Source organism: Mchenga conophoros, linkage group LG15 (genome assembly GCF_057382185.1).
Source record: "Mchenga conophoros isolate Kocher_MC1m ecotype Shallow Benthic linkage group LG15, M_conophoros_male_GT1.1, whole genome shotgun sequence".
Taxonomy (NCBI): domain Eukaryota; kingdom Metazoa; phylum Chordata; class Actinopteri; order Cichliformes; family Cichlidae; genus Mchenga; species Mchenga conophoros.
In genome coordinates, this window is record NC_140540.1 from 22247105 (window position 1) to 22273890 (window position 26786).

The following is a 26786-nucleotide window of genomic DNA, read 5'->3' on the forward strand; positions in this document are numbered from 1 at the left end:
GGCTGTGAGGCAAAGCGGAGAAGTAGTCTCTCTGTCACTTTCAGTAAAATTAGAAACCACTGGGTGGAAAGAATTCCAGTTGTTTAGTATACTTGTATACTAGTATACTGTTATTTTCCACATAAATATTACAAATAATAGAGTCTGTAAACCAAGCAAACAACCTGTTTGCTTTCTCTGTTGTAATATTGAGAATTTGACACCTGAATGTTGTTGTAGGTTATGTTGGAATCAAATTTCTAACCTGATTTATAACACTTATCAGGCTCAACCATCCGGATGTTAAAAGGTCTCTGCTGTGTTTAGTTCAGTTCTGTGCACTCATTACTGAAATGTTATGACAACACTTCCCTGCATTCTGGCTCCACTAGCTCCTAATGACTGCTCTGAGCTCAGCTGTCATGGATACCCTGTGAGAGCAATGGCAGAAATGTCATCCACAGCATGGAGGCAGGTCAGCCATAAAAGGAGGAATCATACATGGATGGATGGTCACACCATTTAGAGTTGAGTTTTGAAAACAGTGGTCAAGGAAAATATCAAGTCCAAAGGGGAAGGACATATTCACATGCTATTAATGTTTTTATTTCCAGTACTAAATTCCAAAAATGGTCTTTATTGTCTTGCACGTGTTACAATGTCTGCATTGAGGGTTTTGTTAAAATAGGAGCTCACAGACTGGTAAAATGAATACATGAAACTGTTTAAAAAGATAGATAGAAAATAAAAGATAGACAAAATAGAAGTACAAGTACACAGGGATCTCTTGTCAAATTCATGATTAATTGTTTATAAGTTGGATTTGGACCACAGTGCTGAACTACACATCATCAGTGAACTGCAGTGCATGGTCAAATCTATCCATAAAAGCCTGGAAAAAAGAAGGAAGGCTCTCAAAGAATTACTATTGTCAATACACCTACAGTATAGCCAGTCAGAAGCCTGTGTATCAGTTGAAGACTTTGGGCAGCTACAACTGCAGATTTACACCAAAAATTCTAACTTTGTAAAGATTTCTGAAATTATCAAGGCCTAATGTAGGCCATATTCAGTTAGTTGTTTCCATTGCTACAGAGAAAAGTATAAAGCAGGTTAAAGTTCTGTAACAGAGTAATTTGTATTATTAGTCTGTGAACTTTGGAATATTGCTACAAGACACTACATCAACCTCTAAACTACATAATTTGTGATCAAATATATCTAGCACTATTAAGATATCTATCCCATTTCTGAGTGCCCAGTTTGATTGTAGTGTGGTCACTAATTGTCCATATACTTTCAACTAGGCGTGTGGATGGACTGACAAACCCAGGACAAATATTATTTGAAAACAAAGATGTAGACATTCATAGCACAGGCAGTATTGCTGAAGGTTCTGTATCAGTGGTTATTAATATTACAGGTGGCAGGGGTTTTCCTGGCTTTGAACAGGCACTTGTGTGTGTGTGTGTTCCTGTCTAGCTATCTTGTGAGAACCAACAGTCACTTGTGAGGACACACAACCTGGTCCTCACAAATTTGAAGGCATTTAAAGGCATTTTTAGGCTCAAAATGTGATTTTAGTGTCAGGGTTAAAATTAGGTTATGGTTAGGTATAGGGTAAGGGTTAGGGTTAGGCATTCATTTTTAGGGTTAGGGTAAGGGGCTAGGGAAAGCATTATGTCAATGAAGGTCCTCACTAAGATAGCTGAACGGGGTTGTGTGAGTGTGTGTGTGTGTGTGCGTGCGTGCGTGTAAGCTATTTTGCGATTTCTTGATAAAGAAAAATGTTGGTTAAACCATATAAATGGCCAATTATGGAATAGGTTAAAAATAGAACTCTATTATAATGTTTATGGCTGCTCTTTAGTGCTGACTGAAAACTTTGTGAGCAGAGAGAGAGTTGAAAAATCCTGGGTAGAGAAATGACTGCTATAAAATACGTCCATTGACATTTTAGAGAACATTTACTCGCAGTTTAAACTACAACAACTCAATGGTGTCATTACAGTCATCTCACAACAGGCTCCACAACTTGTTATTCATGTTTTGAAAAGACCAGTAAAAATCAAACACACACACACACACACACACCTCCCTCTAACCTAATTGCTCTATGTGTGTTTAGAGTCCTGCTAAGCTGTTTGAGTCAGCAGTAAGAGAGTATCCCACAGTAGCTGCCAACACTGAGCTGAAGAGAGTCAACAGGTGGTCTAAGCTTAATACACCCACAGACATATGAACAACTGGATGGTGACTGGTGTTATGAGACAAAGCAAACTCTTTATGCTGCACTGTTGTATGAAGCAGAGCCCAAGCAAAGCAATACATTAGAAAAAACATAAATGAAAACACACAAAAATCCAGATTAAGAAATCTACACTAACAATACTTGGTTAGTGAGTCTAAATAAACCATATGGGCATGGATGGTAACTGCTCACTTACAGGATAAACTAAAAGTATCCATCAATCATTCATCCACTTTCTTTCCACTTTCCACTTGAGGATGACATGGGAGCTGGAGCCTATCTCAGCTGTCATAGGATGAAAGACCAATCTGAATTTAAACATTAACACTAACTGTGGCTGAATAATGAAAAACTAAGGCTAGTTAGTTTATTTTATACAGTGCTCAAAACATTTAAATGAACACTCTCAGAGTATAGAACCAAGTCAGTCCAATTTCTTGGCATATTGAGGTGGTCAGTTGGTCAGTTTAAGCTGATTAGGTGTCAATAAAAATGCCTACAGGTGTGCATAAGTGGCAACAATGACACAACCCCAAAACAGGAATAATTTTTTACTAGTTTTGCTAAGGTCAGTGTCACCACTGGTCACATGAGCTGATACCTAGACCCTACAGAGGTTGCATAGCTCCTCCAGGATGACATGTCAATACATGCCATTGCCAGAAAGTTTGGTTTGTCTTCCAGCTCTGTCTCAAGTACATGGAGGAGATTCCAAGAGACAGACAGTTACTCTAGGAGAGCTAAACAGGGTCGTAGAAGGTCCTTAACCCAGCAGCAGGACTGGTATCTGCTCTTTTGTACAAAGAGAAATAGGATGAGCACTGCCAGAGCTACAAAATGACACCCAGCAGATCACTGGTGTGAAACAGACTTTATGAGGGTGGCCTGAAGGCCCAATGTCCTCTAGTGAGTTATCGTCGGGATATCAAGGGACAAACAGACCTTCACAGGCAACAGCACCCTGATTGCCATTAGGTATCACCAATGTTAGATTCAATGCTCATGCAATGGGTTCTCCTGATGCACAGTAACGCCCGGCCTAATGTGGCAAGACTGCAGAAAGTGCCTAGCATAGGCACTGGCCCCCATGCTTGCCTGACCTAAATCCAAGAGAACACCTGTGGGACATTATGTTTTAGTCCATCTGATGCCACCATGTTGCACTTCAGCCTGTCTAGGAGCTCAGTAATACCCTGGTTCAGATCTGAGAGATCCCCCAGGACAACATACATCATCTCATTAGGTGCATGCTCTGACATTGTCAGAAACATATAGAAGCATGTGTTAGGCATAAGTCTACTCAGTACTGATTTGTGTTGCTTCACCGAAATTTCGTCTAAATGGACTAGCCTGCCATATCAAAAACTCTTCACTAGCAGCTAGGGCGACCGTGGCTCAAGAGTTGGGAGTTCGCCTTGTAATCGGAAGGTTGCCGGGTTCGAGCCCTGGCTCGGACAGTCTCGGTCCTTGTGTCCTTAGGCAAGACACTTCACCTACTGGTGTTGGGCCGATGGCGCGATATGGCAGCCTCGCTTCTGTCAGTCTACCCCAGGGCAGCTGTGGCTACGACTGTAGCTTGCCTCCACCAGTGTGTGAATGGGTGAATGGGTGGATGACTGGGTGTGTAAAGCGCTTTGGGGTCCCTAGGCGGGACTAGTAAAAGCGCTATACAAATACAGGCCATTTATATCATTTTTTAAAATTTTGGTTTTTCAGGATGTTTTTTAAAGTCAGCATTCTGTAGTTTGACAATTTAGATCAAACAAGATGGCATTCTTTTATTTCTAACACATTACCCACTCCACATCAGTATCAACATCCAGGATGACTTTTGTCCCACTCATATCTGAATCGTACAGGACCGGAGCAAATCAAACCTTCCTAGGGGACAGCCAAGGTAAACCATGAACACTTTGCTCTATGCTGGCCAACACACAGAGGCAACCATTCAATCTCACATTCAGACCTTTGGCCAAATTAGAATTGCTTGTTATACTTGCAAACAAAAAGCTTGGGACTGTGGGAGGAAGCTGGAGAAACCAGGCTCCCAGCCATTACTCTCTTTGTGCTGAAGTTTCACGACCAAAACTTTAAGACATCTGCACCAAAAATGCCATTTCAGCCAGTCAGACTGTTTTGTGCATCATTGTTTCCTTTATATAGGCTTACATTGCTTTGATCTTTGAAGATGTACATGCTAAGAAAAATAAATTTCCCTCAAATAGTTTAAACCTGAAGTACAGTAACAAAGTATTTGTACTTTTTTTATTTCTCACCTCTGCTATAAGTGGCAAACCAGGCTGTAACTGCACCAACAGTAGCTCCTAGTGAAGAGTTTTTGTAATGTGTATTAAATGTGTGCCGGGTGGCGGCCAGGAGCGGAGTCCCTGGCGGACTGACCCCCGGCTGCCAAGACTGGCAATAGGGACATGGAATGTCACCTCTCTGGTGGGGAAGGAGCCTGAGTTAGTGCGTGAGGTTGAGAGGTACCGGCTAGATATAGTCGGGCTCACCTCTACACATGGCTTGGGCTCTGGAACCAGTCTCCTGGAGAGGGGCTGGACTCTGTCTCAGTCTGGAGTTGCCCTTGGTGAGAGGCGGCGGGCTGGGGTGGGTATCCTAATATCCCCTCGGCTTGCTGCCGGTACGTTGGGGTTTTTCCCGGTGGACGAGAGGGTTTGTTCCCTGCGCCTTAGGGTCGGGGAACGGGTCCTGACTGTCATCTGCGCTTATGCGCCGAGTGGCAGTTCAGAGTACCCAGCCTTCTTAGAGTCCCTGGGGGGGGTGCTGGAGGGTGCTCCACCTGGAGACTCTGTTGTCCTGCTGGGAGACTTCAATGCTCACGTGGGTAACGACAGCGAGACCTGGAGGGGCGTGATTGGGAGGAACGGCCTCCCTGATCTGAACCCGAGCGGTGCTCTGTTATTGGACTTCTGTGCTAACCACAGTTTGGCCATAACGAACACCCTGTTCGAACATAAGAGTGTCCATAAGTGCACGTGGCACCAGGACGCTCTAGGCCGTAGGTCGATGATCGATTTTGTAATCGTATCAGCAGACCTGCGACCATATGTTCTGGACACTCGGGTAAAGAGAGGGGCTGAGCTGTCAACTGATCACCACCTGGTGGTGAGTTGGATCAGGTGGCGGGGGAGGACGCTGGACAGACCTGGTGCACCTAAACGCGTAGTGAGGGTGTGCTGGGAACGTCTAGCAGAGGCCCCAGTCCGCGAGATCTTCAACGCACACCTCCGGCAGAGCTTCGACAGCATTCCGAGGGAGACTGGGGACATTGAGTCCGAATGGACCATGTTCAGAGTCTCCATTGCCGAAGCTGCTGCATTGAGCTGCGGCCGCAAGGTGGTGGGTGCCTGCCGTGGTGGTAATCCCCGAACCAAATGGTGGACACCAGAGGTGAAGGGAGCCACCAGGCTGAAGAAGGAGTCCTATCGGGCTTGGTTAGCCTGTGGGACTCCGGAGGCAGCCGACAGGTATCGACAGGCCAAGCGGAATGCGGCTCGGGCAGTGGCTGAAGCAAAAACTCGGGTGTGGGAGGAGTTCGGAGAGGCCATGGAAAAAGACTTTCGGACTGCCTCGAAGAGATTCTGGCAAACCGTCAGACGTCTCAGGAGGGGAAAGCGGTGCTCTACCTGCACTGTGTATAGTGCTGGCGGAGCGCTGCTGACGTCGACTGAGAAAATTGTCAGGCGGTGGAAGGAATACTTCGAGGACCTCCTTAATCCCACTGACACGTCTTCCGAGGAGGAAGCAGAGTCTGGGGATGAGGGGAATGACCCGCCAATTTCCGGGGGCGAGGTCACTGAGGCAGTTAAACAACTCCTTGGTGGCAGAGCCCCTGGTGTTGATGAGGTCCGCCCCGAGTTCCTGAAGGCTCTGGACATTGTAGGGCTGTCCTGGTTGACACGCCTCTGCAATGTTGCGTGGAGATCAGGGGCAGTACCTGTGGACTGGCAGACCGGGGTGGTGGTCCCCATCTTTAAGAAAGGGGACCGGAGGGTGTGTTCCAACTACAGGGGGATCACACTCCTCAGCCTCCCTGGGAAAGTCTATGCCAGGGTGCTGGAAAGGAGAGTTCGTCCGTTAGTCGAACCTCGGATACAGGAGGAACAATGCGGTTTTCGTCCTGGTCGCGGAACACTGGACCAGCTCTTTATCCTCTCCAGGATACTTGAGGGTGCATGGGAGTTTGCCCAACCAGTCTACATGTGTTTTGTGGACTTGGAGAAGGCATTCGACCGTGTCCCTCGGGGTGTCCTGTGGGAGGTGTTGCGGGAATATGGGGTGTCTGGCCCATTGCTACGGGCCATTCGATCCCTATACAACCGTTGCAAGAGCTTGGTTCGCATTGCCGGCAATAAGTCGGACTCGTTCCCGGTGGGTGATGGGCTTCGCCAGGGCTGCCCTTTGTCTCCGGTTCTGTTCATAATTTTTATGGACAGGATTTCTAGGCGCAGCCAAGTGGCGGAGGGCTTTCGCTTTGGTGACCTCAGAATCTCATCTCTGATTTTTGCAGATGATGTGGTTCTGTTGGCTTCATCGGGTGAAGGCCTCCAGCTCGCACTGGAACGGTTCGCAGCCGAGTGTGAAGCAGCGGGAATGAGGATCAGCACCTCCAAATCTGAGGCCATGGTTCTCAGCCGGAAAAGGGTGGAGTGCCCACTCCGGGTCGGGGATGAGTTCCTGCCACAAGTGGAGGAGTTCAAGTATCTCGGGGTCTTGTTCGCGAGTGATGGGAGAAGGGAGCCGGAGATCGACAGACGGATTGGGGCTGCAGCTGCAGTAATGCGGACGCTGCACCGGTCCGTCGTGGTGAAGAGGGAGCTGAGTGTAAAAGCGAAGCTCTCAATTTACCGGTCGATCTACGTCCCTACCCTCACCTATGGCCACGAGCTGTGGGTAGTGACCGAAAGAACGAGATCGCGGATACAAGCGGCAGAAATGAGCTTCCTCCGAAGGGTGGCTGGCCTCTCCCTTAGAGATAGGGTGAGAAGTTCGGCCATCCAGGAGGGGCTCAGAGTAGAGCAGCTGCTGCTCCACATCGAAAGGAGCCAGCTGAGGTGGTTCGGGCATCTGACAAGGATGCCCCCTGGGCGCCTCCTGGGTGAGGTGTTCCAGGCATGTCCCACCGGGAGGAGGCCCCGGGGCAGACCCAGGACACGCTGGAGAGATTATATCTCTCGGCTGGCCTGGGAACGCCTTGGTATTCCCCCGGATAAGCTGGAGGAGGTGGCTGGGGAGAGGGAGGTCTGGGCCTCTTTGCTTAGGCTGCTGCCCCCGCGACCCGGCCCCGGACAAAGCGGATGAAGATGGATGGATGGATGGATGGGTATTTAAATAAAGCAATGGGTTTTGTTTTCATAGCTTCTGATTTTACAAATTTTCTTAGAATATTAGGGATAAAAAAAATTAAAAAGGTGCTGTGCATATTTTACTAACCAAAGTTTCTGATATTTTGTTCATTAGCACGAACATCGACCACTACAACCATGGTCCTCGATCACAAGAACGGAGACGCTGGGGCACCACCTCTGCGGGTGTTGAAGAAATCTTTTACAGATGACTTTTACTCTACTTTCAGCTCCCCGCTGGCCTGGATCTTGGTTCTGGCTCTTATCATTACTTGGTCTTGTGTGTTCGTCATTATGTTTGATCTAATGGACTACAAGACCATTTCAGGTACAGTATCAGCAGCCTTTCAGTTTCCTGTGGAGTTGAAAATGATATTTTGAGGGTAAACTTGCTAATGCAGGAAGTCAATCAATGAACAACCAAATGGGACTGGTTTGACCAAAGCAGCTGCAATAACTGTATTCACTTTGGAGTGATAAAGAGGGAAATTTCTAAGCAGTATATGAGCAAATTAGAGAAATTATGTCTCATTACATAGGTTCACCTATAGTATGCTGTGCCAAATAACTAATAACAAATAATTAAGCATGACCCTGAGAACCAGTATACTGTGAAGAATTTACTTTTTAACTTTAATGCAAATATACCTCATTATTTTGTATTCCACAATTACCTCATTTTTTTCATACATTTATGTTTCATCTGTTATTATACATTATGTTTTGCTGCCAATATAGAGTTGAGTGTTGAAAGATGATGGCACACCCACACAACACAAGCTTGGTCTAGAAAAGTACTGGAGGTCATAAATTCTGGTGTCTGTTTGTGCAGGTAGGGCAGCGTTGTAGTTCTTCTCATTACAGGGAGCTCTCCAATCCAGGAGATGTAAGATGAGCCAAGAGCCAGACCAAGTCCCAAATAAGGGAAAAGCCAAGTCTAAACTACAGCTACTCCCTAACTTTTTAACCGATCGTGTTAATGTTCTGTTCATGTGTCTCATAATAAAAGTGTTTACTGTTTTGGTGTGATGCCCTTTGTCTGGTTGGCACGTGGTTTTAACCTCAACCTTCAACTGCTCTGTAAATTTTGAAAACTTATACTTTGAGTTTATTCGTCTTGCCTCATTTAAAAAAAAAAAAAAAAAAAAAAAAAAAAAAAAAGGGAACCCAACAGTACCTGGGTGTCACAGTACGGCTGTGTGCAGGCAAAAGTAGGACCCAAACGCAAACTCACAGAGACAAAAGGTAAACTCAAAAAACACAGCTTTATTGCTGGCGTGGAGTGGGACACGAAAAACAATACAAAATAAACTAAACTGGGAAAACTAAAGCACAAGGAGCCACAGGGAAAAATCACACAGCTATGATGGAGACTACGACACTGACAAAGAGAAACACAGGGCTTAAATACACAGAGGGATAACGAGGGAATGAGACACAGAAGGAGGGCACAGCTGGGAGAAATCAGGACTGGACGAGACAGAGACGCAAAACTAGAAACACTCACATGAGGCATGGACCTTCAAAGTAAAACAGGAAGTATCACACAGAGACGCGAACTAGACACAGTGGAGACAGCAACTAAGAAACAGAGACAAACCATAAGGCAGAGGTCTAAGAACCAAAATACACAGAGGGAAATACTCAGCTTTGAACACAAGAGACTAGACTAGAGGGAGTAACAAAAGACCAACCATGAGAACATAATGCACAATGCAGGGTGACAGAAAACAAGAAACTCAAACATGCAAAGACACACCATAAACAGAACAGAGGGGGCACAGAGAGACATGAAGGGCAGGGGAGACTTAACATGGGTTGAAACACAAGGGGGAACTAATAAGCAAATCAACATAGGAGGCCTAATGAGCTAAACATACTATAAACATCAAAATGAACTAAAACTCAAAACACTGGGTCCTAAGACCCAGGATCGTGACACTGGGTGCCTTATCTGCACTAGGTCAAAGTTTTTATTGCAATCTATATTTGCATTTATTGTTTATTGTTCAACTTTTTTGTTCAACAGGCCATAAGGTTTATCGTGAGATGAAGCTCATTTCATATTTACACAAACGATCTTTGGCATCTTAAACCAAAGATAAGGCTAGTTTAATAATAGCAACAACATGTACCTCAAGGTGTGTGAATATGTTGTTAATCTGGTTGGACGTGCCTTCAGTGTTTATCATTTGTAAAATCTCATGAACCTTCATACCGCTATGAGTGAATGAGCTTCCATGGGAAGGACAAAAGATTATGCTGATAAAGTCGTTTCACAGTTTTCCGATACTTCTGTTGTTTGAAGTATTTTTTTTAAACTCTGATTTTATTTGAATGCATTTACTTACCACACACTGTTAGATGTCTGCAATTATGAACAACTGGTATAAAGCTTGCTAGTTTAATTTCTTCATATGTTCATATGTAACAGTAACACCACCAAATAACAAGCATTGGGTCATTTTGTCATCACTATATTAAAAAGCAATGCTTGTAAATCTATTAATTTAAGCTGTGTTCTAACCCAACGCTCATACGCAAAAGAATCTGGGATAGTAGCAGCAGTAGTACCCAACCAATTTCCCCAATTCACAGTATTGTTAATCAATTATGTTTTTAACCCTCAATTCAACTTAAAATTGTGGCACTGACAATTTTACAGTGAAAAAAAAAATTATGTCTAGTTTTTTTAAATTAATTTTTATTTCTACTCCAATGCCTTTACTTTAATTTTAGTTAATTTGTTCCGTTTTCAGTTTTTTGTTTTAGTTTAGTTTAAAATAACCTTAATGTCAACACAAATACTTCACCTTACACGACCCTTCCTTTCCTTTCACTTTCTTTGTTTTCCTTTGCTTCATCACTATACTTAAATTCTTTACTTATTGCCACTGTGTTTTTCATCCAACCAGGTCACCCACCCAGGAGGGTTTTTAAGGATTCAGGGCGTAGAGGCAAGGCACCATATCTGCTACCAAATCGTCAGAACAGACACTTCTTCTAAGGGCACTAATAAAAACAGCTACTAACTCCCTAACATTGACTGGTAATGTTGGCTGTCAATGTTAGAAAGTCCTTTACAGCCTTGTTGGACCTGTAGAGGGATGATAAATTAGGCTAAAGACTGCTTTTTGTCTATTACTGCATTCATGCTTGATTCTGTCTGTTTTCTAGGTGTTCAGTCATGTTAAGAGTAGTTTGTAGTCAGAAGAGGTTCTATAAGTGAAGTGGACTAATTCCTGCTCGGTTTCTTAGGTGGTATTTGTTTTGTTATTATTCAAAAAAATTAGAATATTTGTAAAAGTAACACATTTTCTGTTTCCAAAAATTATTTTGAATATTTGAAATTCAGGTATGCTTGATTTATTTACTGCAAGTATCAGTGTTCTCTGTCTACAGAGTAAGAAACTCAAGCTCTCCTGAAATCTTCAGATTTTAAACCAAACTGTGTTCCACTGCATTTCTGTTTTTCCTTTTTCCCAGTGCGTATTTTAGCTTTACTTGGTATAAATTCTGTTTTATTTCAAGTTAAACAAAATCTGATAAGGCTCATCTAGGTAATTCCAAAATGAACAATGTTTTGGTGGTATTTCCACTTGGAATGCAGGTCCCTCTTTCATCAAATTGGCTTGCAAACAAGTCAGAAAATTCAAGTCTTTTGAGTTTAATTGAATTTAGTTTGAAGGAATTTATTGCACAAGTTCTAATGTGCAGATTCAATGTCAGATTCACATACAGATGTTCAAACAAAGATAAACAAAAATATTTAAATATGAACAAAAGAAAAATAACCTGTTAGCCTGACTTTTAAAACTATGAACACCAACTTGATGAAAGACAGTCAATATGATTTTTAAATGCTCTTTGCACAGCAATATGCTCTATATTTGCAGCCCTTTGTGATGGTTCAACTGGAATGTCGGTTACTGTTCTTTGTAATTGAAGATTGAAAAACTCCTGAAATGCAGATTTCTGCCTTTCAAGTTAAGCTCCTGTTGCCCCATCCCAGTTTGAACATCATGCTTTCTCATTTCCTCACTCTAGAGGAATGAGAAAGCATGATGTTCAACTCTGTATATTTTATATATTTTATTATTATTATTATTATTTTATTTTATTTTTTTACTATTTAATTTGTAAAAATGTGTATACACACACACACACACACACACACACACACACACACACACACACACACGTAGGAAAATATTTAGTATACACATCCAGAAATGCATACACTATTATATATTGTACATATATTTATTAGTTTCAGGTTGGCCATTCTTGTATTTTGCTCGTTTGTGTTGTTGTGTTTGCACATCTCTGTTGCTTGTGGGGCTCGCACACAAGAATTTCACTCGCATGTGCTGTGCCAGTGTGCCTGCACATGTGATGTGACAATAAAAAGTGATTTGATTTGATTTGATAGCTTTGTCTGTATTGAGGAAATGTGACAATAAGAGTTGAGGAACTCTTAATTGTTGGGCTTGGTACAAAAGCAAGCAGGTGAACAACTCCAGTCAAACTTCACGAGTAACTAAAACATCTTTTTGTTTGTGTGCCTGTATTCATGTTCATGCTCCATCAGGAGGCCTCAGCAAGATCAGCTCAGACCCCATGAAGGCGGTAAACGATGCCGTGGATGAATCATCAAACATAATCACAGGAATAGTGAAATTTGCTGCCAACTTAATTGCTCCAGACGACGATGAAGGTTCATGACTTTATGAACATATTCAAATTCTGTGACTGCAATTTATCTGATGATATGCTAGTTTTCACTTTTCTCTCTTCTTTTCCAGGAACTCTATATGCAGTCAGAAAAAAAGGTTTGTACTAATTCTGCTTTTGAGTGCATATCCCATTTAAATCATCCAGCTGTAGAATTTGAACTGAAAAGCCTTGCTTGCTGCTTTTTGCACTTCTTTTTCACTGTGCTGCTTTACATGTGTTGTTCTCTGCATTATATATTCTCTGGGGGGTTTAAGTGGACTTCTACCAACATAAACCCCCTCCAGGAAAAGTAATTTCAGCTGTCATTACGTATGAAAAATCAAAACTCTGAAATGGCAGTTTCTGGGGGCATGCTACTGCTTTGACTAATGTGTTTCTTTACAATGAACAACACACGTACTGCAAGTTTTTTTTAATGTGTCTCTGAAAAAAATATTTTTTTTTTTTCTAGAAGTTTTGATTTGTTGTATTAATAGAAGATACAACAGACGTCATTGCATAAGCTTCATATTTTACAGACATAGTTTACTGAAATATTTAAGTTTAAAGAAAGTTTGTTGGAAGGTATTCGTAGACATGCCTGAATAAAGATGCCAGCAGGGACAGAATCATGTTTGCTGAAATGGTGTTATATCCAAGTTGACTATATCTATGAACCATCTCAAAGATTCAAGTTGGTTGGATGATGTGGATGATGAAGTGGAGGTGAAAAGTAAGAAAACAGAAGGTATTCAATATTAATACATTTCTGAGAATGTTCTTATGAAACTTAATGAAATAATGATAAGTTCAGTTCTCACACCTAATAACAGACTAATGATGGAAACAAAAGAAAATCATAATAGTCAACTAAAAGCAGAATCTTACTTCTCTCCTTTTTTTAGTTGCACTGATTCAAGCAGCTCTTCTGATTGTAGGATTGTTTGCATCTAACTTGCAACCAACTGATGCTAATTGCCACAACTGAGCTTCTTAATTTCCACTAAATGTGTCCGTGAATTGGTATACTAATTGTACTAAGAGTGAAACATTTGGTTTTTTAATTCTTTAATTACATATATCATTTTTTTTTCTGTGCTGCAGGAGAATTTCTACCATCACGAACTAAAGGTCTGTAACTCTCATTTTTACTTTGTTGCCAATTTTACTGCTAAATACTTCATTTAGATTAATGGAATACTTATCACGCCCATCACCGATATTGGGTTCTCCTTAATCCCCGTTTTCAGTGTAATTTTACTCCATGCCTTTACCTTTTTTAAAAAAAAAAAGAACTGTGCCAAACCATGCATATGAGGCAGTGAACCATCTATCTGCACTACATTTACGGTTACGGACGTTTTCTTACAGACTTATTCTTCTCTTTCAGCAACAACTGCAGCCTTAGCTTACTTAAACTCTATGACTGAGTAAGGTCACTGCCTGTTAGGAATTCACTTTTCTGTTGCTGAAATAAATTCTCTCACACGTGGATTAAGTTACTAACCACAACAAACTGGCTAAATTAGTCTGATTCATTCATGTAACAGCAGTTTGGCCGGTGTTACCTTGTTAAGTGAGGCAGTGGAGATGGGTACACAGCTGGGGGCTTACTGATTTGTAGCCTGCCTTTAGTGCTGCTCTTCCAGCTTTTTTTGGCCTTTGAGCATTTGAGCTAACACAATGTAGCCACTTCGTTGAGGTGCGCTCATGGGTGCACTAATTTACCCTACCCTGTGCCTTGACTTACAGGCTGGCCTGATTGAGTCACTGACGTTTATGCTTAACTAAATCCAGACTGAAAACTAAAACTAAGTGTGAAAATATAGTTAAATATACTGAATTTTTTAAAATGCCTTCGAAAAAAACCCCCACAAGTCAAATGTACTGTGAAAGAAATAGAGAGAAAGTGTTGTAATAGCTATTCTGAATTTCAATTTTGCACCTGACCAAGAACTACCATTTTGTAATGATCATAAACAAGCAGATTGTAAATAAACGAATAAAAACTCAGCTAAACCTAAACAATTTCAAATAATAACACTGAAACAAGCAAACTCTAACAAAAAGAAATGAAAAAATAAAAACTAATGAAAATATACAAAAAAATAACAATAGTTCCTTAAGCTTTAAGATAGTTTGTGTACAAAATTAATATATCACTGACTTTTACAAAATTATTATTATTATTATTGACTCATTTTAATTATTTCTACTTTTATTATTGCTATTTTAATAGACTAATTTTAACCATCATCACTTTTTGTCAGTATAGCAACGTCATAGTTATCATGAATCCATAGTAATGTGTAGTGAAAATCTAGCATCCCAATGGGTCACACTGATAAGTGTGACACTTGAATTTTACCATTTTTGTGTTAATACAATATTATTCAAAGAGAAATTGCGGGATTTTTACTTTTTACTGCTCTCTTAATTTGATTAACCCATTTAATTTTTTATAGTCATAGGAATGCAAGCACAAAAGCAACCACCAATGACTGAAGTTCTGGAGGATGAAAAGGGGGAGGGAGAGGCAGAGGGAGAAGAAGGAGATGAAGGAGAGGAGGCTGGGGAGGACGAAGAGGAGGAGGAAGAAGGGGAATATGAGGAAGAGGAGGAGGAGTATGGAGATGAATATGAGGAAGAGGAGGAGTATGATGAGGAGTATGGAGATGAATATGATGAAGAGGAGGAATATGAGGAGGAAGAAGAAGTAGATGAGGAGGAGGAGGAATTGGAGGAGGAGGAGGAGGGGGAGGAGGAAGAGGCCAAAGGAGATGAAGAGCAGGAAGGCGAAGAACTGGAGGATGAGGAAGAGGAGGAAGGCGAAGAACTGGAGGATGAGGAAGAAGAGGAGGGGGAGGAGGAAGAGGCCAAAGGAGATGAAGAGCAGGAAGGCGAAGAACTGGAGGATGAGGAAGAGGAGGAAGGCGAAGAACTGGAGGATGAGGAAGAGGAGGAGGATGATGAAGTTTCTCCTGAACCCATTTCCACTTCTGAGGATGAAGAGTCGGCTGTATCTCCTGATTCTGAGTCCGATGTTCCTGTTGGGGTGACAGACAGTGACGAAGAGGTAACTTTACCCGAAGAAGATGATGAAAAAGACAAAGAAGAACAGGATGAAGATGAAACCAGTGACGATCAACTTCTTTCCAGTGAAGAGGAAGAGGGAGAGGACGAGCTGGAGGATGATGAAGAAGATGATGAAGATGATAGACTAGCTGAGGGTGTTACTGATAGTGATGATGTCATTGCAGAAGACACTAGCGATGACCTGGATCTTCCTCCTATTGTAGCTGGTAGTGAGGATGAGGAAGATATTGATCACAAACTGGCAGAGGAAGAAGATGAAGATGAAGAAGATCTTTCTCCACTTCCTGCTGAAGATGAAGACTTGGAAGAAGACATAAAAACTGTAGAAGACACAGTCGAGGAGGAAGATGATGAGGAGCTGGACCAATCAGACGAGGACATCTCTGTTGCATCCTCCGAACACTTTGCAGATGATGAAGATGATGAAGATGATGAAGAAGACCTTAAAGATGATGACCTTGACCTGGACTTTGACAAAGACATCCTTGAAGACCTTAAACACAAAGATGCTCAAGACAAACCTGATGTCACTGAAGAGGGCATCCCTGATGATGACAAAGAGGAAGAGGAGGAGGAAGCTGGCATTCCTCCCTTTACGAGCACAGACAGCGGCGTCTTAGGTGATGAAGATGATGAGGATGACATTTCCTTTGAAACGGATGAGGACTCCACTGGAGAAACAATTCTGAGTGACTCTTATGACACAACTGATGATAAGGATGTTGATACAAGCTCTTTAGATGAGGAGGATGAAGAAGATGAGGATGAAGATGAAGAAGATGATGGTGTTAGTGAAATCTTGATGGCAGGTATTGTACAACTTTATTTTTTACATTTAGTTCTTATAAACACAAGAAGGATGGACAAAAATGAGCTAGAAGCAGCACAGGAAAGGTGATTTTTCATATTTCATGCTTTAAATACACAGTTGTCATAGTATATTGTGTTCTGTGTTTTTATAGCTGCTGCTGCAGGAACATTAACTGTCCAGGAGGAGGCAGCAAAGACTGATGAAGACCATGAAGAAGGGGATGAGCTCGAAGAGGCTGAAGATGAAGGAAAGACTGAAGACGCAGAAACAAAAGAAACAGGTTTGTATCAAACAGCTGTTGTGGTGCAAAGGATTCATAAATGTGTTCAATATTGTTTCTAAAACCTGTTAATGTGCAATGAAACCGGAATATATGTATTCCTGATAGTAGGAATAGAAGGCAACACTAATAATAATAATTTAAAAAGGTAGCATCTTATTAAAGGAGATGCAAATAAGACAAATAATAAGCAACAACAACATATTTATTAAAGAGTGGGCAGTATGTCAGGTGTGACTGTGAAATCTGTGACTTCGCACTGCCACCTACAGGTCAGTCAAACTTAGAGAAACAGATAAATTGGATTCAAAAGCATCAAAGCTATGTGTGTCAAATTAAGGTTACATGGCCAGTAAATTTATAAGAAGTTTTGTTCATTAATTTTTCAAATTCTTTTGCAATTACCTCTACAAATATTGTTAATAGTATACCTTTTGTAGGCAGTAAAAAGCATCTATTTTATTTAAATGTTTTACCATTATACATTTATTTCTGCCCTAAGCAGGCAACACTATCAGTGCTTGTCCACCTTAAAAAATATGCAAGAGTGGACAGATTGAGAGGCCAATTTACAGCTTATAAAAAACACTGAAATGTCATTGGAATCTCTGTAGAAGGTGGTAAGTTTAAATTGACTGTAGCTTATTTTATTTCATCACACATATTGTTCTTGAAAGTCAAGAGTCTATCCTGCTCAAATTTCTTTAATTGCTTTGTTGCCCTTAACAGAGTAGAAAACCTCAAATCCTTTCGTTTTTTCCTTGTTGTGTGACATGATTCTATGATAGAGCCACTTTCTGCTTTTACAGGCACCACCCGGCCTGCAGCTCCAGAGGAGAAGGATGAGGGCAAAGATGAAGAGCCAATTTCTAAACCTGAGAAATCTGTAGATGAACAAGAAGACAAGAAAGAGGAGTATGATGAAGACGAAGATGAGGATGAGAAGGCATCGGTGGATGTGATCAAACCTGTTCCTGGACCAGAGGAGACAGCGCCAAAGACAGAGCCCACAGGTCAGAACCTGAGGAGAATTATAAATGCTTTGTCATATTTGTTTGTCAGGGTAACATTAATTTTATGCTTTGTGATTCCAGTGTGTCCCTGTATGCACTCTGCAAAGACCAAAGAGTCTCCCACTAAGACTGCTAAGGCAAAAGGTCTGTGATGGTTTCATAATGTCTGCTGTACATTTTTCTTATAACACAGTGTCAGTGAAAGACTGTGTGGTTGAATTTAAAGTACTGTTTTTTTAAAGTACCTAAGGTTTTCAAATGAAATAAATGATGAAGTGTATTTCATATAAAATAAGTTATTTTAATGAGGTGGAAACTGTATTATCTAATAACAGTATATGGCAATAGATTAAAAAAAAACCCTTGTGAGAAAACATTTAGCACATGTTTTATCTTATGCGATTACATTGTATCTAGACTTCTTTTATTTTCCTACAGCAGCAATTGTATTGATCATTTGTGCAAGTTTTAATTCATTCAGTAATTTGACAAAAAAACAAATTGAGTTTTCTAACTTTCTAACTGTTTCAGATGCATACAGAATCAAAACTATTTTTTTTTTTTAGTATTTTTTAGTCTTAAAAGCAGAAAAAATCCCATATATCATTTCAATGTTCATATTCAACACACGTGAAACGCTTGTTTTTTTTCTGTTGAGGATTTATAGATCATATTGCATCATAATGCACCATCACTGTTCTCCACAAGATAAAAACTAAATATGTTCTTTGTGCAAGCTGTAGTTAAATTTTAATGTAAAGATGGTGCAACAGAGAGAATGTAGAATATGTGATGGTGCTCATAAGAAACTGGGTGTAACTTGGAACCCAAACATGTTTAACATTTAGATCATGTATTTAAGTCTCTGTGTATCAACCAAGTGGATTGTTTGTTTGTTTTTAAAGCCTTGTGTGACACAGAAAATAAAAATGCAACTCAATGTAAAACTTAAAAGTGATCCCATATGAGATTTGAGCTGGAGTCTCTTTGTTTTTCTTACCTCACAGTCAGGTGCATAAAAACAACTCTACTGTATAAATAATACATTATTTAGAAGGAGGGTGTGATGATAATATCACATCTTATTGCATTGTGTCATATAAACAATACAAAAAAAGCATTTTAATAAAGGGTAGACATTATACTCATTTTTGTTTGATTCTTCCACTTTAATCAACATTTTTAAACTGTAGTTTATAAATGTTGATTATGCTGGAACATAAACCTGTATTCTGCAGATATGCATCATGTTGTGTGCTGCATGCAGTGTCATAAGTACGTAACTCTTCACAAGCCTCTGTGTTCCTCCTCCAGTTTGTAGCTTTAGCTTTGTTTATATTTTCAGATGCTCCCAAGAGAGTTTCTGCTGTGAGAAGGAGAAAAGGTAATGGTAAAAAAAACAAATAAAAAGTTCCTATTTAAGATATACTCACTGACGTTACCTGCAAAACTCCCAAGAGACAAAGTTTAAGTCATTATTATGTTTCACAGTAACCTCCCATAAGCTCTACAGGGGAATAATTCAGGGAACAATATTATCTCACCCTGTAAAATTATAATAATTTGCATCACTTGGATATGAAGTTGCAACTTTAATTAAGCTTTTTGATTCAGAGATAATTTATCAATTTTCTTTTTTTTATCCCTTATGTTCATTTTCAGATCGGGAAACTGTGAGGACTGTAAAGACTCTAAAGACAGCTGAAAAGCCCAAAAAGACAGGTAGCACTGATTCTTATGTTTATATGAATTTAATCTTTAAAATGATGCTCTTATTATTGTTTGCCTTTATTGTGATATTGTAATAAACACAGTCATGTCGTAATCAGCTCTTCCTAGAATCAGCCTGCCTCCGAAAATCACAAAGATCCGAAGATTTCCTCCTTTTCTGAAAGGTACTAAGATTTAATACACACATAAACTGGTCTCAATGTTAATCAGGAGAGAATTACTTTTTCACATATACGTTATGAATTTAAATATTTGTACCTTGTTCAATTCTAAAAAGCCAAGAAAGTAGATAAACCCAAGGCTTCCAAAACAAGTAAGCAATTACTTCCCCACAAATATATCACATTCATGATCACTGTATTACAAAAGCAGAGCAAATTATGTTAGTGTATTTATAAAACTGCTGTTTTTTTTAATGTGACCTTGTTTATTCACAGAGACAAAGACCAAAAAGCAAGAACAGGTCACAGACTCTGGACAAGAAGGTATAAAACATTCATATTTTTCTCCTGATTTAAAAGAACATTTATACCAAAATATAAAAATAAGAATATGACTTTGTTTGTGTATTATTCCAGTAAACTGTTGCTTTGGATTATATGAATAATGCAAATGTGCACTGATGTTTTGCAGTTGGGCCTTGTAGACCTGCACCAGTTTATTGCCCGTCCCCACCTGGATGGTATGGTAAGCACAAGGATCTCCACAGTGCATTGAAATGTTGTCATATAGGCTGAATTAAAGACTTTACTGTGCACCAGCTTAAAGTTGGCTTTTTATCTTGCAGTTCATCACATAGTCACAGACAATCCTTACCCTCCTCCTACCATGTCAGGTATTCACTTTTTGGTACTGTTTGCAGTCACAGTTAAATCTCCGTTGCTCAATGACTTCTGCTGTAAGGTTAAAGGCGTATTTGTTTTTGTTTTCAGCTCCCTCTGCTCCTGTACTGACCGCCCACCCTGTCCAGCCCGGAGCCCCACAGGGCATTTATCAGCAACAGCCTCCGCCAGCACCAATGCATCCACTGTACGCACAGTATCAACCATATCAGCCACCACTTCAGCCTGTGATGCCGCCTCCACCAGATCCAGTTCAGCCACTCCAGCCTGTACAGCCAGAAGCTGCAGAAGAAGAAGAAAAAGCTCCTGCCCAACCTGAGGTCCCGTCTCCAGCTGTTGAAGCTGAGCCTGCTGATGCTCCGGTTCAAGGTGAGAAGGATATGTCTATTTATTTTCTTTCTTCTTTTGAAATGGTTGTTTCTTGTTCTTGTTTTCTTGTTCTTTCTTGTTTTCAAGGTATTCATTTAAAAATATTTAAATATACAGATTTTTTTCTACTCACCTTCCACAGGTTTTGGGAGGAAAATCACAAAAATCTGATCAAATAAATCAATGAGGCTTAAAAATATAGTGCAACTAATTAAACAGAGTTGTTGATAAGTAAATATTTGAATAAGGTGTGATAAATAAATGAATACATAAAAGCATAAATACATTTCACTTGAAAAAAAAAACCCACACTATCCTGAAAATCTTAAAATTTTCTGTGAAACTTTAATATAATTCAAATTATGCTACAAAGTAAATAAACCTACAACTGTTTCCCCTTTAAGAACCAGAGGCTGCTGAGGAGGACGTGATTGCTGTCTCCACAAAGAAAGGTACAAACTAAGAAGTTAAACTCTTGTGGAAAGTTGTGTTTATCACAATTACATCAGTGATAGTAATTAATGTCTTGTCATTTTCAGCAAAAAAAACAACAACAAAGGCTGCTGATTCAGACAAAGGTACTGTAGCGCTCTCCACATCCACTAAATACTTAATTTGCCAGCTAACTAGAATATCCACTATAACAAACGACAGCTGCAGCACATAACAGTGATGTACAATAGCACTGTGTGCTATATGAATGCATTAATTAAAGAAAATTAACTTGGCATGGGCATTTCACTGCAATTATCCCCTCAGAGCCAGGAGCAGCCAAAGGGAAAACAAAGAAAGGTAATTCATGTATACAGCTGGATAATTTGGTGTTTCCTCTGGTACACACTTCACATTGTTAGAAGTGATACACACAGTAATTATAGCTGTGCTTTGTTATAAATATTCATATATATTTAAACCTTTTTCCAAGATACAGATACCATAAATTCATGTATTTTTTCAATACTAGATGCTGCCGTTTTGAAAGACAAAACCAAAGCAGACACTGCAAAGAAAGGTGATCTGGTATCTATGGATCTATACTTTCTAATGCATTTTGATTGCCTTTAAAAGTGTAATGTTCTTCTTATGTGTTTGTTACTTCAGTGGCAGCTGCTAAAAAAGAGAAAATCAGAATTCATGCAGGGGCAAAAACAGGTAAAATATCCTTTATTGTTGTTATTGGGACATATAAATGATGAAAATTAAACATTATATATTTAATTCTGTTGTATTTTGTTCCAATTTGTTTGCATAGATCCATCTGCAAAACATAAAACTAAAAGTGCTGCAGCTCCTAAGAAAGGTAAACATGATTAGACGTTAGGATCTCGTCAAATTTGTAATATTTAAAAAAAATCAAATGCAGTCCAACACATTTCTCTTTCATGTGAAGTAGAAGTTAATAGTTGACTGAGAAAACAAATTATTCAGGCTGCTAATCACGAGTTTTTCCTCATTACGTTAGAGCCTGCGGCTGAAAGACAGAAGAGGAAATCAGCCTCTGAAAAGACAGGTGACGGCACTCACTGACATTCATTAATTTGCATAAAGCCAATCATAATTCATGAAAGATGATTGGGAACTAATTGTTTCTGCTCCCCTCAAAAGCGGCACCTATCATGAGCAAAGTGAAGGCATCGACAGCAAAGACAGGTAAAACTCAGACCGTGCATGAGTTCACGAAAATTAGATTTTCTTCTCGGTTGAAGATCTTTTTTTTAATCATCAACTTTAGCCCAGTTACCCCTGCATTATAATTTCTGTTTATTAAGATGATTTGGTTCGGTTCAAATTCATATCAAACAGATCCAGAACCACGTCCACAGCCACTCAGACTGAGACCGAGACTTGACATTGGCAGGAGGGCAAATGTAACCTCTGAAGCCCACGAGGAGAAACCTGCCAGATCTGAACCAGGTCTGTGTTTCTTTCATGAGGGCCCCAAAATATCTAGCTTTCCTAAAACTTGTAGTTCTTTACTTTTGTTTTTGTTTTTGTAGCCAAGCCAAGATCAAAATTATTGGCAGCAAAGAAAAGTAAGTTTATATTTTAATGTGGCAATAATTTTCCCTAAAGCTTAGCTTATTTACAGCATGCTAGCAGCACTTTGAGACTGCACAATAGTCCTTTTAACCCATTAGTATGCTAACATGCCAGTAGTGACCAAGTGTCCCATTTCTATCCCTTCTCCCTCTCTCCCAAATTTAAATTAATTTTCTATACTCAACATTACAGGTCAGATTTACTACACCGCCAACTCTGATCTCCAGATGTAAACTTCACAACTGTCTAAAATATGATTGTTATTTCTTGGAGTACGATATTAGCACTGCACTGTGCCAGTGTCCTAATGCTAGTGCATAATCTGCCAGAATGACAGAACACATTGTGTATATTCAGCTAAGACTAGATTATTTATCATTATTAGAGTTACAGTCATTAAGCCACAGAATAAATAACTGGGCAAACTTGTTTTTCTGATTAAAAAAACCCAGACAAAACAAAACATTTTTTAGTTTATGTTTATGAATAAATAAATACTGTAATTGTCTTGAGATGATTGTTGCTTGTATTTGGACAGCTCTCAGAAACAAATATGTCTACCTTGTGCTTTCCCTGAAGGATTTCCAAAATTAGTGGGAAAGTTAGGGCTTTGACCTTTTGGTTTCACAAAACTGTTGGTTTCACATAAACAGGGGATTTGAAAAGCCAGCAGCATTCATCTTTTAGTCTCTGGAGACCACTGAGATACATACAAATGTATGTATCAGGCTTGAAACAGCCCTCAGCTGTTTCAAGCCATCTTTGTTACCTTGTTAAAAACAGGAAAATCTAACAAGCTGTCTTTCTTGCCTTTACTTTCAGCTCTGTAAAAGTTGTATTCTTTAAATTTGAACCACAAAGTCTTATAACCAGTCTGAATGTACACCCTTTTGATAAATTGGAAGGCAAATTAACTATGGTGGAATTCATGCCGAGAGTAAAACACCTCTGAAAAATGTCTTTTAATTAGAGGATGGAAATGAAGAATTTCTAAACTGCAGTCATGCCTCATTCTGAAAGAGTCTAATGTTCACAGTCACTGTTAGTATTCATGTCCATCCATGTTTCTCAGAAGCTAAACTGATCAAGTGAAACACAGGAAGAGAAGGTGCAAGCGTATATGTTTGTACCCTTGTAAAAACCATCTACAGCAAATTAGATGTGTTTGAAACATACTCATGTTCTCTGCTGGCATTTTTCAGGGAAAATCGCCCCTTTCTGAGATGCAGATTATGTGAATAAAATGGGCTGTTTTATGCATGATAAAGTTCTAATTAGAGACATGCCAAGCTGTATTACTCCGAGAAGGGAATAATATTGCAAGAATATTGAATTTACACCACAATTACAGAGAGTTATTTGGCAGGCTGTAATAGGGCTGTCTCTCCTCTCACAGGCCAAGCAGAGGAGGCTGAAAAGAAATCTGTCAAAGAGACTCAAGGTATGGCTTTAGAGTAGAATTAGAAGTGAATCTAATGAGTGCTATGTATATTTCAGAAGGCTCAGCTGCTCCTTTCTCCCCTTGCAAATTTTAGAAAAAGAGAAACAAGCATCAAAAACTGGTAAGTACTCGAGCATGAAAGTTTTCTATATGCACAGTAAATAATCTCCAGTCACCATAGAGAGTATTGACACTTATTAGAATTATTTGTGTTTCCAGAAGTTTAATTTCAGTGGAGTGTGCTTCATTCAAGAGGCTTTATCAGTGCTGCTGATTAGAGACTTAAACATTCCTGGTTCTCTTTTGGTTACTGATATGACCTCTGAGCTAGTAAGGTATCTGTCATCAGTAACAGTTCTTGGTAGTCAGTATTGGGATACATTTAAAGTTAACTTGTTAGAATCCAGTTTTATTTCAAGTAAAAAAAGTCATCTGTTATGTTACAACATTAGTGGGAATTAAGACTTTTGAGTTCTTTAGAGTTCGTTTTTGGTTTTAGTTTATCATATTGTTCCGAGGGGCCGAGCCTACCTACTGAGTTGATATGGACAACTCAATAGTCCATATCAACAATGTATTAAGCAACACGCTTGTTAATTTCCCTCACACTGACAGTTTTTGGTAAAATCTAGACATTGTGGTTTTGGAGCTGTAGCATCGACACCATTGTCCTCCTCATCAGCCGTACTTACCTTGCTGTGCTTGTTCTGAATGTGAAGCTGCGCTCTTTCAAAGCTGGCAGATAGTTATCATCATCTAGGCACAAAATAATATGAATACTTCTGCAATGTAAACACCCTCCTCTCTGTCATCTTGCTTGTCAATCTGACTGAATGCATCAGAGATTTTGCTTTGTCTCTTCTCGCAAGGAAGAGGCAGACATGGCTACATGTCAGGGGTTGGTGACAATAAAATAATGCAGACAAACATAAAAGACTAGAAAAATGCTTTCTACTATCAACGCATTTTGTTCTTCAGTATACTTTTGAAATTCTGGGTAAAAGGAGCAGGAGTGTATTTCAATCTCAATTCCTTGTTTTACTATATGCATATTTTTTCCCTCATACAATGATACCTAAAACATGTTGCCATATCTGGCAGAATGAGTTTAGATTGCTAATTTTATTGTTGGCAGCAAAGATTGTTGGGAGCTATGCAGCCATGATAATGTTCAGGAGGGTGATAGAAATTAGAATAAGCTGTCCTTTCACAAAAAGAGTCTGTACATCAGCACATGCACTCACACAATCCTGATCAACAGCTAAATCGACAAATGTATAAATTAACTCTCAGAATTGTTTTCCTCATAATGCCTTTAAATGTAAGTTCCCAGCATCAGTGTAAGCTACAGTATACAAGTTAGCTGAACTGATAAAGCTTCTTGAATTACTGGATAAACATTTTGAAGTATTACAAAGAAACACAGTGGTGCTATGAATCGTTTTGTTTTCTGTCATTCATGTTGTGTATCATATGCTTGTTGTCAATAGAAAATGAGAAAACAGCTTCCTGTAAGGCCTGAGGTATTCTGTAAATTTTCACCATCTTTCCAATGGATAATTCAGTATGAAAGAACGATGGCTTTAATGACATTAGGATCACAAGTGATTAGAATTTAATGAGATGAGCTGATTGGTACAAGATTACAAGCCTTTTGAGCCGCCTTGAATTATTGAAAGAGATTATGGCCTTTGATGAATATGGCAACAATTTTATACTTAGCTGGATTGATTAAATCCATGAACCAAAACCCATTAAATTGGGTTATTAGTGTTCTGTTCCTATTGAATCATCCAGTGGATTACAAACACTCCCCCACTGCCCTGTTTAACTTCACACTTTGCTACCATCTGACACAGCAGTGCCTGTTTCTTCAGGTGTGATGAAAAGTAGTTTGGTTTCTTTGGTTCAGACTGAAGTTCAGAGGTTTACTTTGATTTTGGTTTCTTTACTTCACTTAAAAGAAGCAAACCAGAATCGTTTTATATAGACAATACTAGCCAGTATTTGTGTTGTATGGTTTGTTTTATGCATGACTGAATTCCAAAAGAAATCAACCTCTTTTGGAGGATTTCATTTCATTTGATTTAAGTTACTTATATTTTATTTAGCAGGGAAATGCACGCACACATTGTTACGTTTAAGTTAAATATAACTATACAACTTAACAAAGTCATGATACTCTAATGCAAACATCAACTAACAGTAAAGCAAGAAGAAAAACAACCTTATAAATAGCAATTAGAGCAACAACATGAGTAAACAAATTAATGTGAGTTAAATATCCTTCCTGGTGTTCATAGACTTGCCTTTGCCAAATGTTTTTATTTCTGTGCACTGTGTCTCTGAGTGGTGACTTTCACGTCACATTTCACCAACAAGGATTTCTAAGAGATTTCAGTCTGCAAGTTCTGTGGTTCACTATGAACTAGATACAATGTTGATAGACGTGTGTACTGTGTAGCTTGCTGCAATTCATTCTTATTATAGGGTGTTAAATGCTGTTAATGGTCCCCTTTTAGAGAGCTGCAACTCTGATGTGCGTCAGCCAATAAACTTTGGTTTCCATCACATTTGTTTTTTAGTTGATGATTTACTTACTCTTCAGTCACTTTTTTATTTTGCTTTGTTTGAGTCACTAAACTCCTTTTGGTTAGGTTTATGAAAAGCCTCATCACAAAATTAAACCTGCACATGCTGCATATCTAGTTACATGTAACATCAAAGGGTGCTTTACAATTGCCCATCGATGGCTATTCAGGTGACAGACTAGTCTCTCCATAGATTATGGAGAGGTCAGTGGTTTGTTGTGGACAGCAGTGTTTGGTATCCTGGGAATGAGAAGGTG

General features: G+C 39.6%; 1 protein-coding gene across 4 annotated transcripts in view; it reads left to right on the top strand.

The window, feature by feature from the left end:
* The window catches only part of LOC146558321 (uncharacterized), a 31367-nt gene that overhangs the window by 2879 nt on the left and 1702 nt on the right, over positions 1-26786 (top strand). The window contains exons 2-31 of one of the 4 annotated variants that reach the window (XM_085248107.1): positions 7715-7927; positions 10515-10556; positions 12191-12316; positions 12405-12431; positions 13004-13063; positions 13420-13446; positions 14781-16220; positions 16374-16502; positions 17312-17515; positions 17597-17659; positions 18861-18899; positions 19178-19237; positions 19345-19410; positions 19524-19559; positions 19684-19731; positions 19880-19933; positions 20034-20081; positions 20179-20457; positions 20862-20909; positions 20997-21035; positions 21217-21249; positions 21422-21469; positions 21559-21609; positions 21710-21757; positions 21920-21967; positions 22063-22107; positions 22261-22371; positions 22455-22490; positions 23894-23938; positions 24033-24059. In XM_085248107.1, coding sequence (XP_085104233.1) covers positions 7715-7927; positions 10515-10556; positions 12191-12316; positions 12405-12431; positions 13004-13063; positions 13420-13446; positions 14781-16220; positions 16374-16502; positions 17312-17515; positions 17597-17659; positions 18861-18899; positions 19178-19237; positions 19345-19410; positions 19524-19559; positions 19684-19731; positions 19880-19933; positions 20034-20081; positions 20179-20457; positions 20862-20909; positions 20997-21035; positions 21217-21249; positions 21422-21469; positions 21559-21609; positions 21710-21757; positions 21920-21967; positions 22063-22107; positions 22261-22371; positions 22455-22490; positions 23894-23938; positions 24033-24059 — 3540 coding nt within the window. The remainder of the gene's footprint in view (positions 1-7714; positions 7928-10514; positions 10557-12190; positions 12317-12404; positions 12432-13003; positions 13064-13419; positions 13447-14780; positions 16221-16373; positions 16503-17311; positions 17516-17596; positions 17660-18860; positions 18900-19177; positions 19238-19344; positions 19411-19523; positions 19560-19683; positions 19732-19879; positions 19934-20033; positions 20082-20178; positions 20458-20861; positions 20910-20996; positions 21036-21216; positions 21250-21421; positions 21470-21558; positions 21610-21709; positions 21758-21919; positions 21968-22062; positions 22108-22260; positions 22372-22454; positions 22491-23893; positions 23939-24032; positions 24060-26786) is intronic. The other 3 variants (XM_085248109.1, XM_085248108.1, XM_085248110.1) reach the window with 3 other exon arrangements.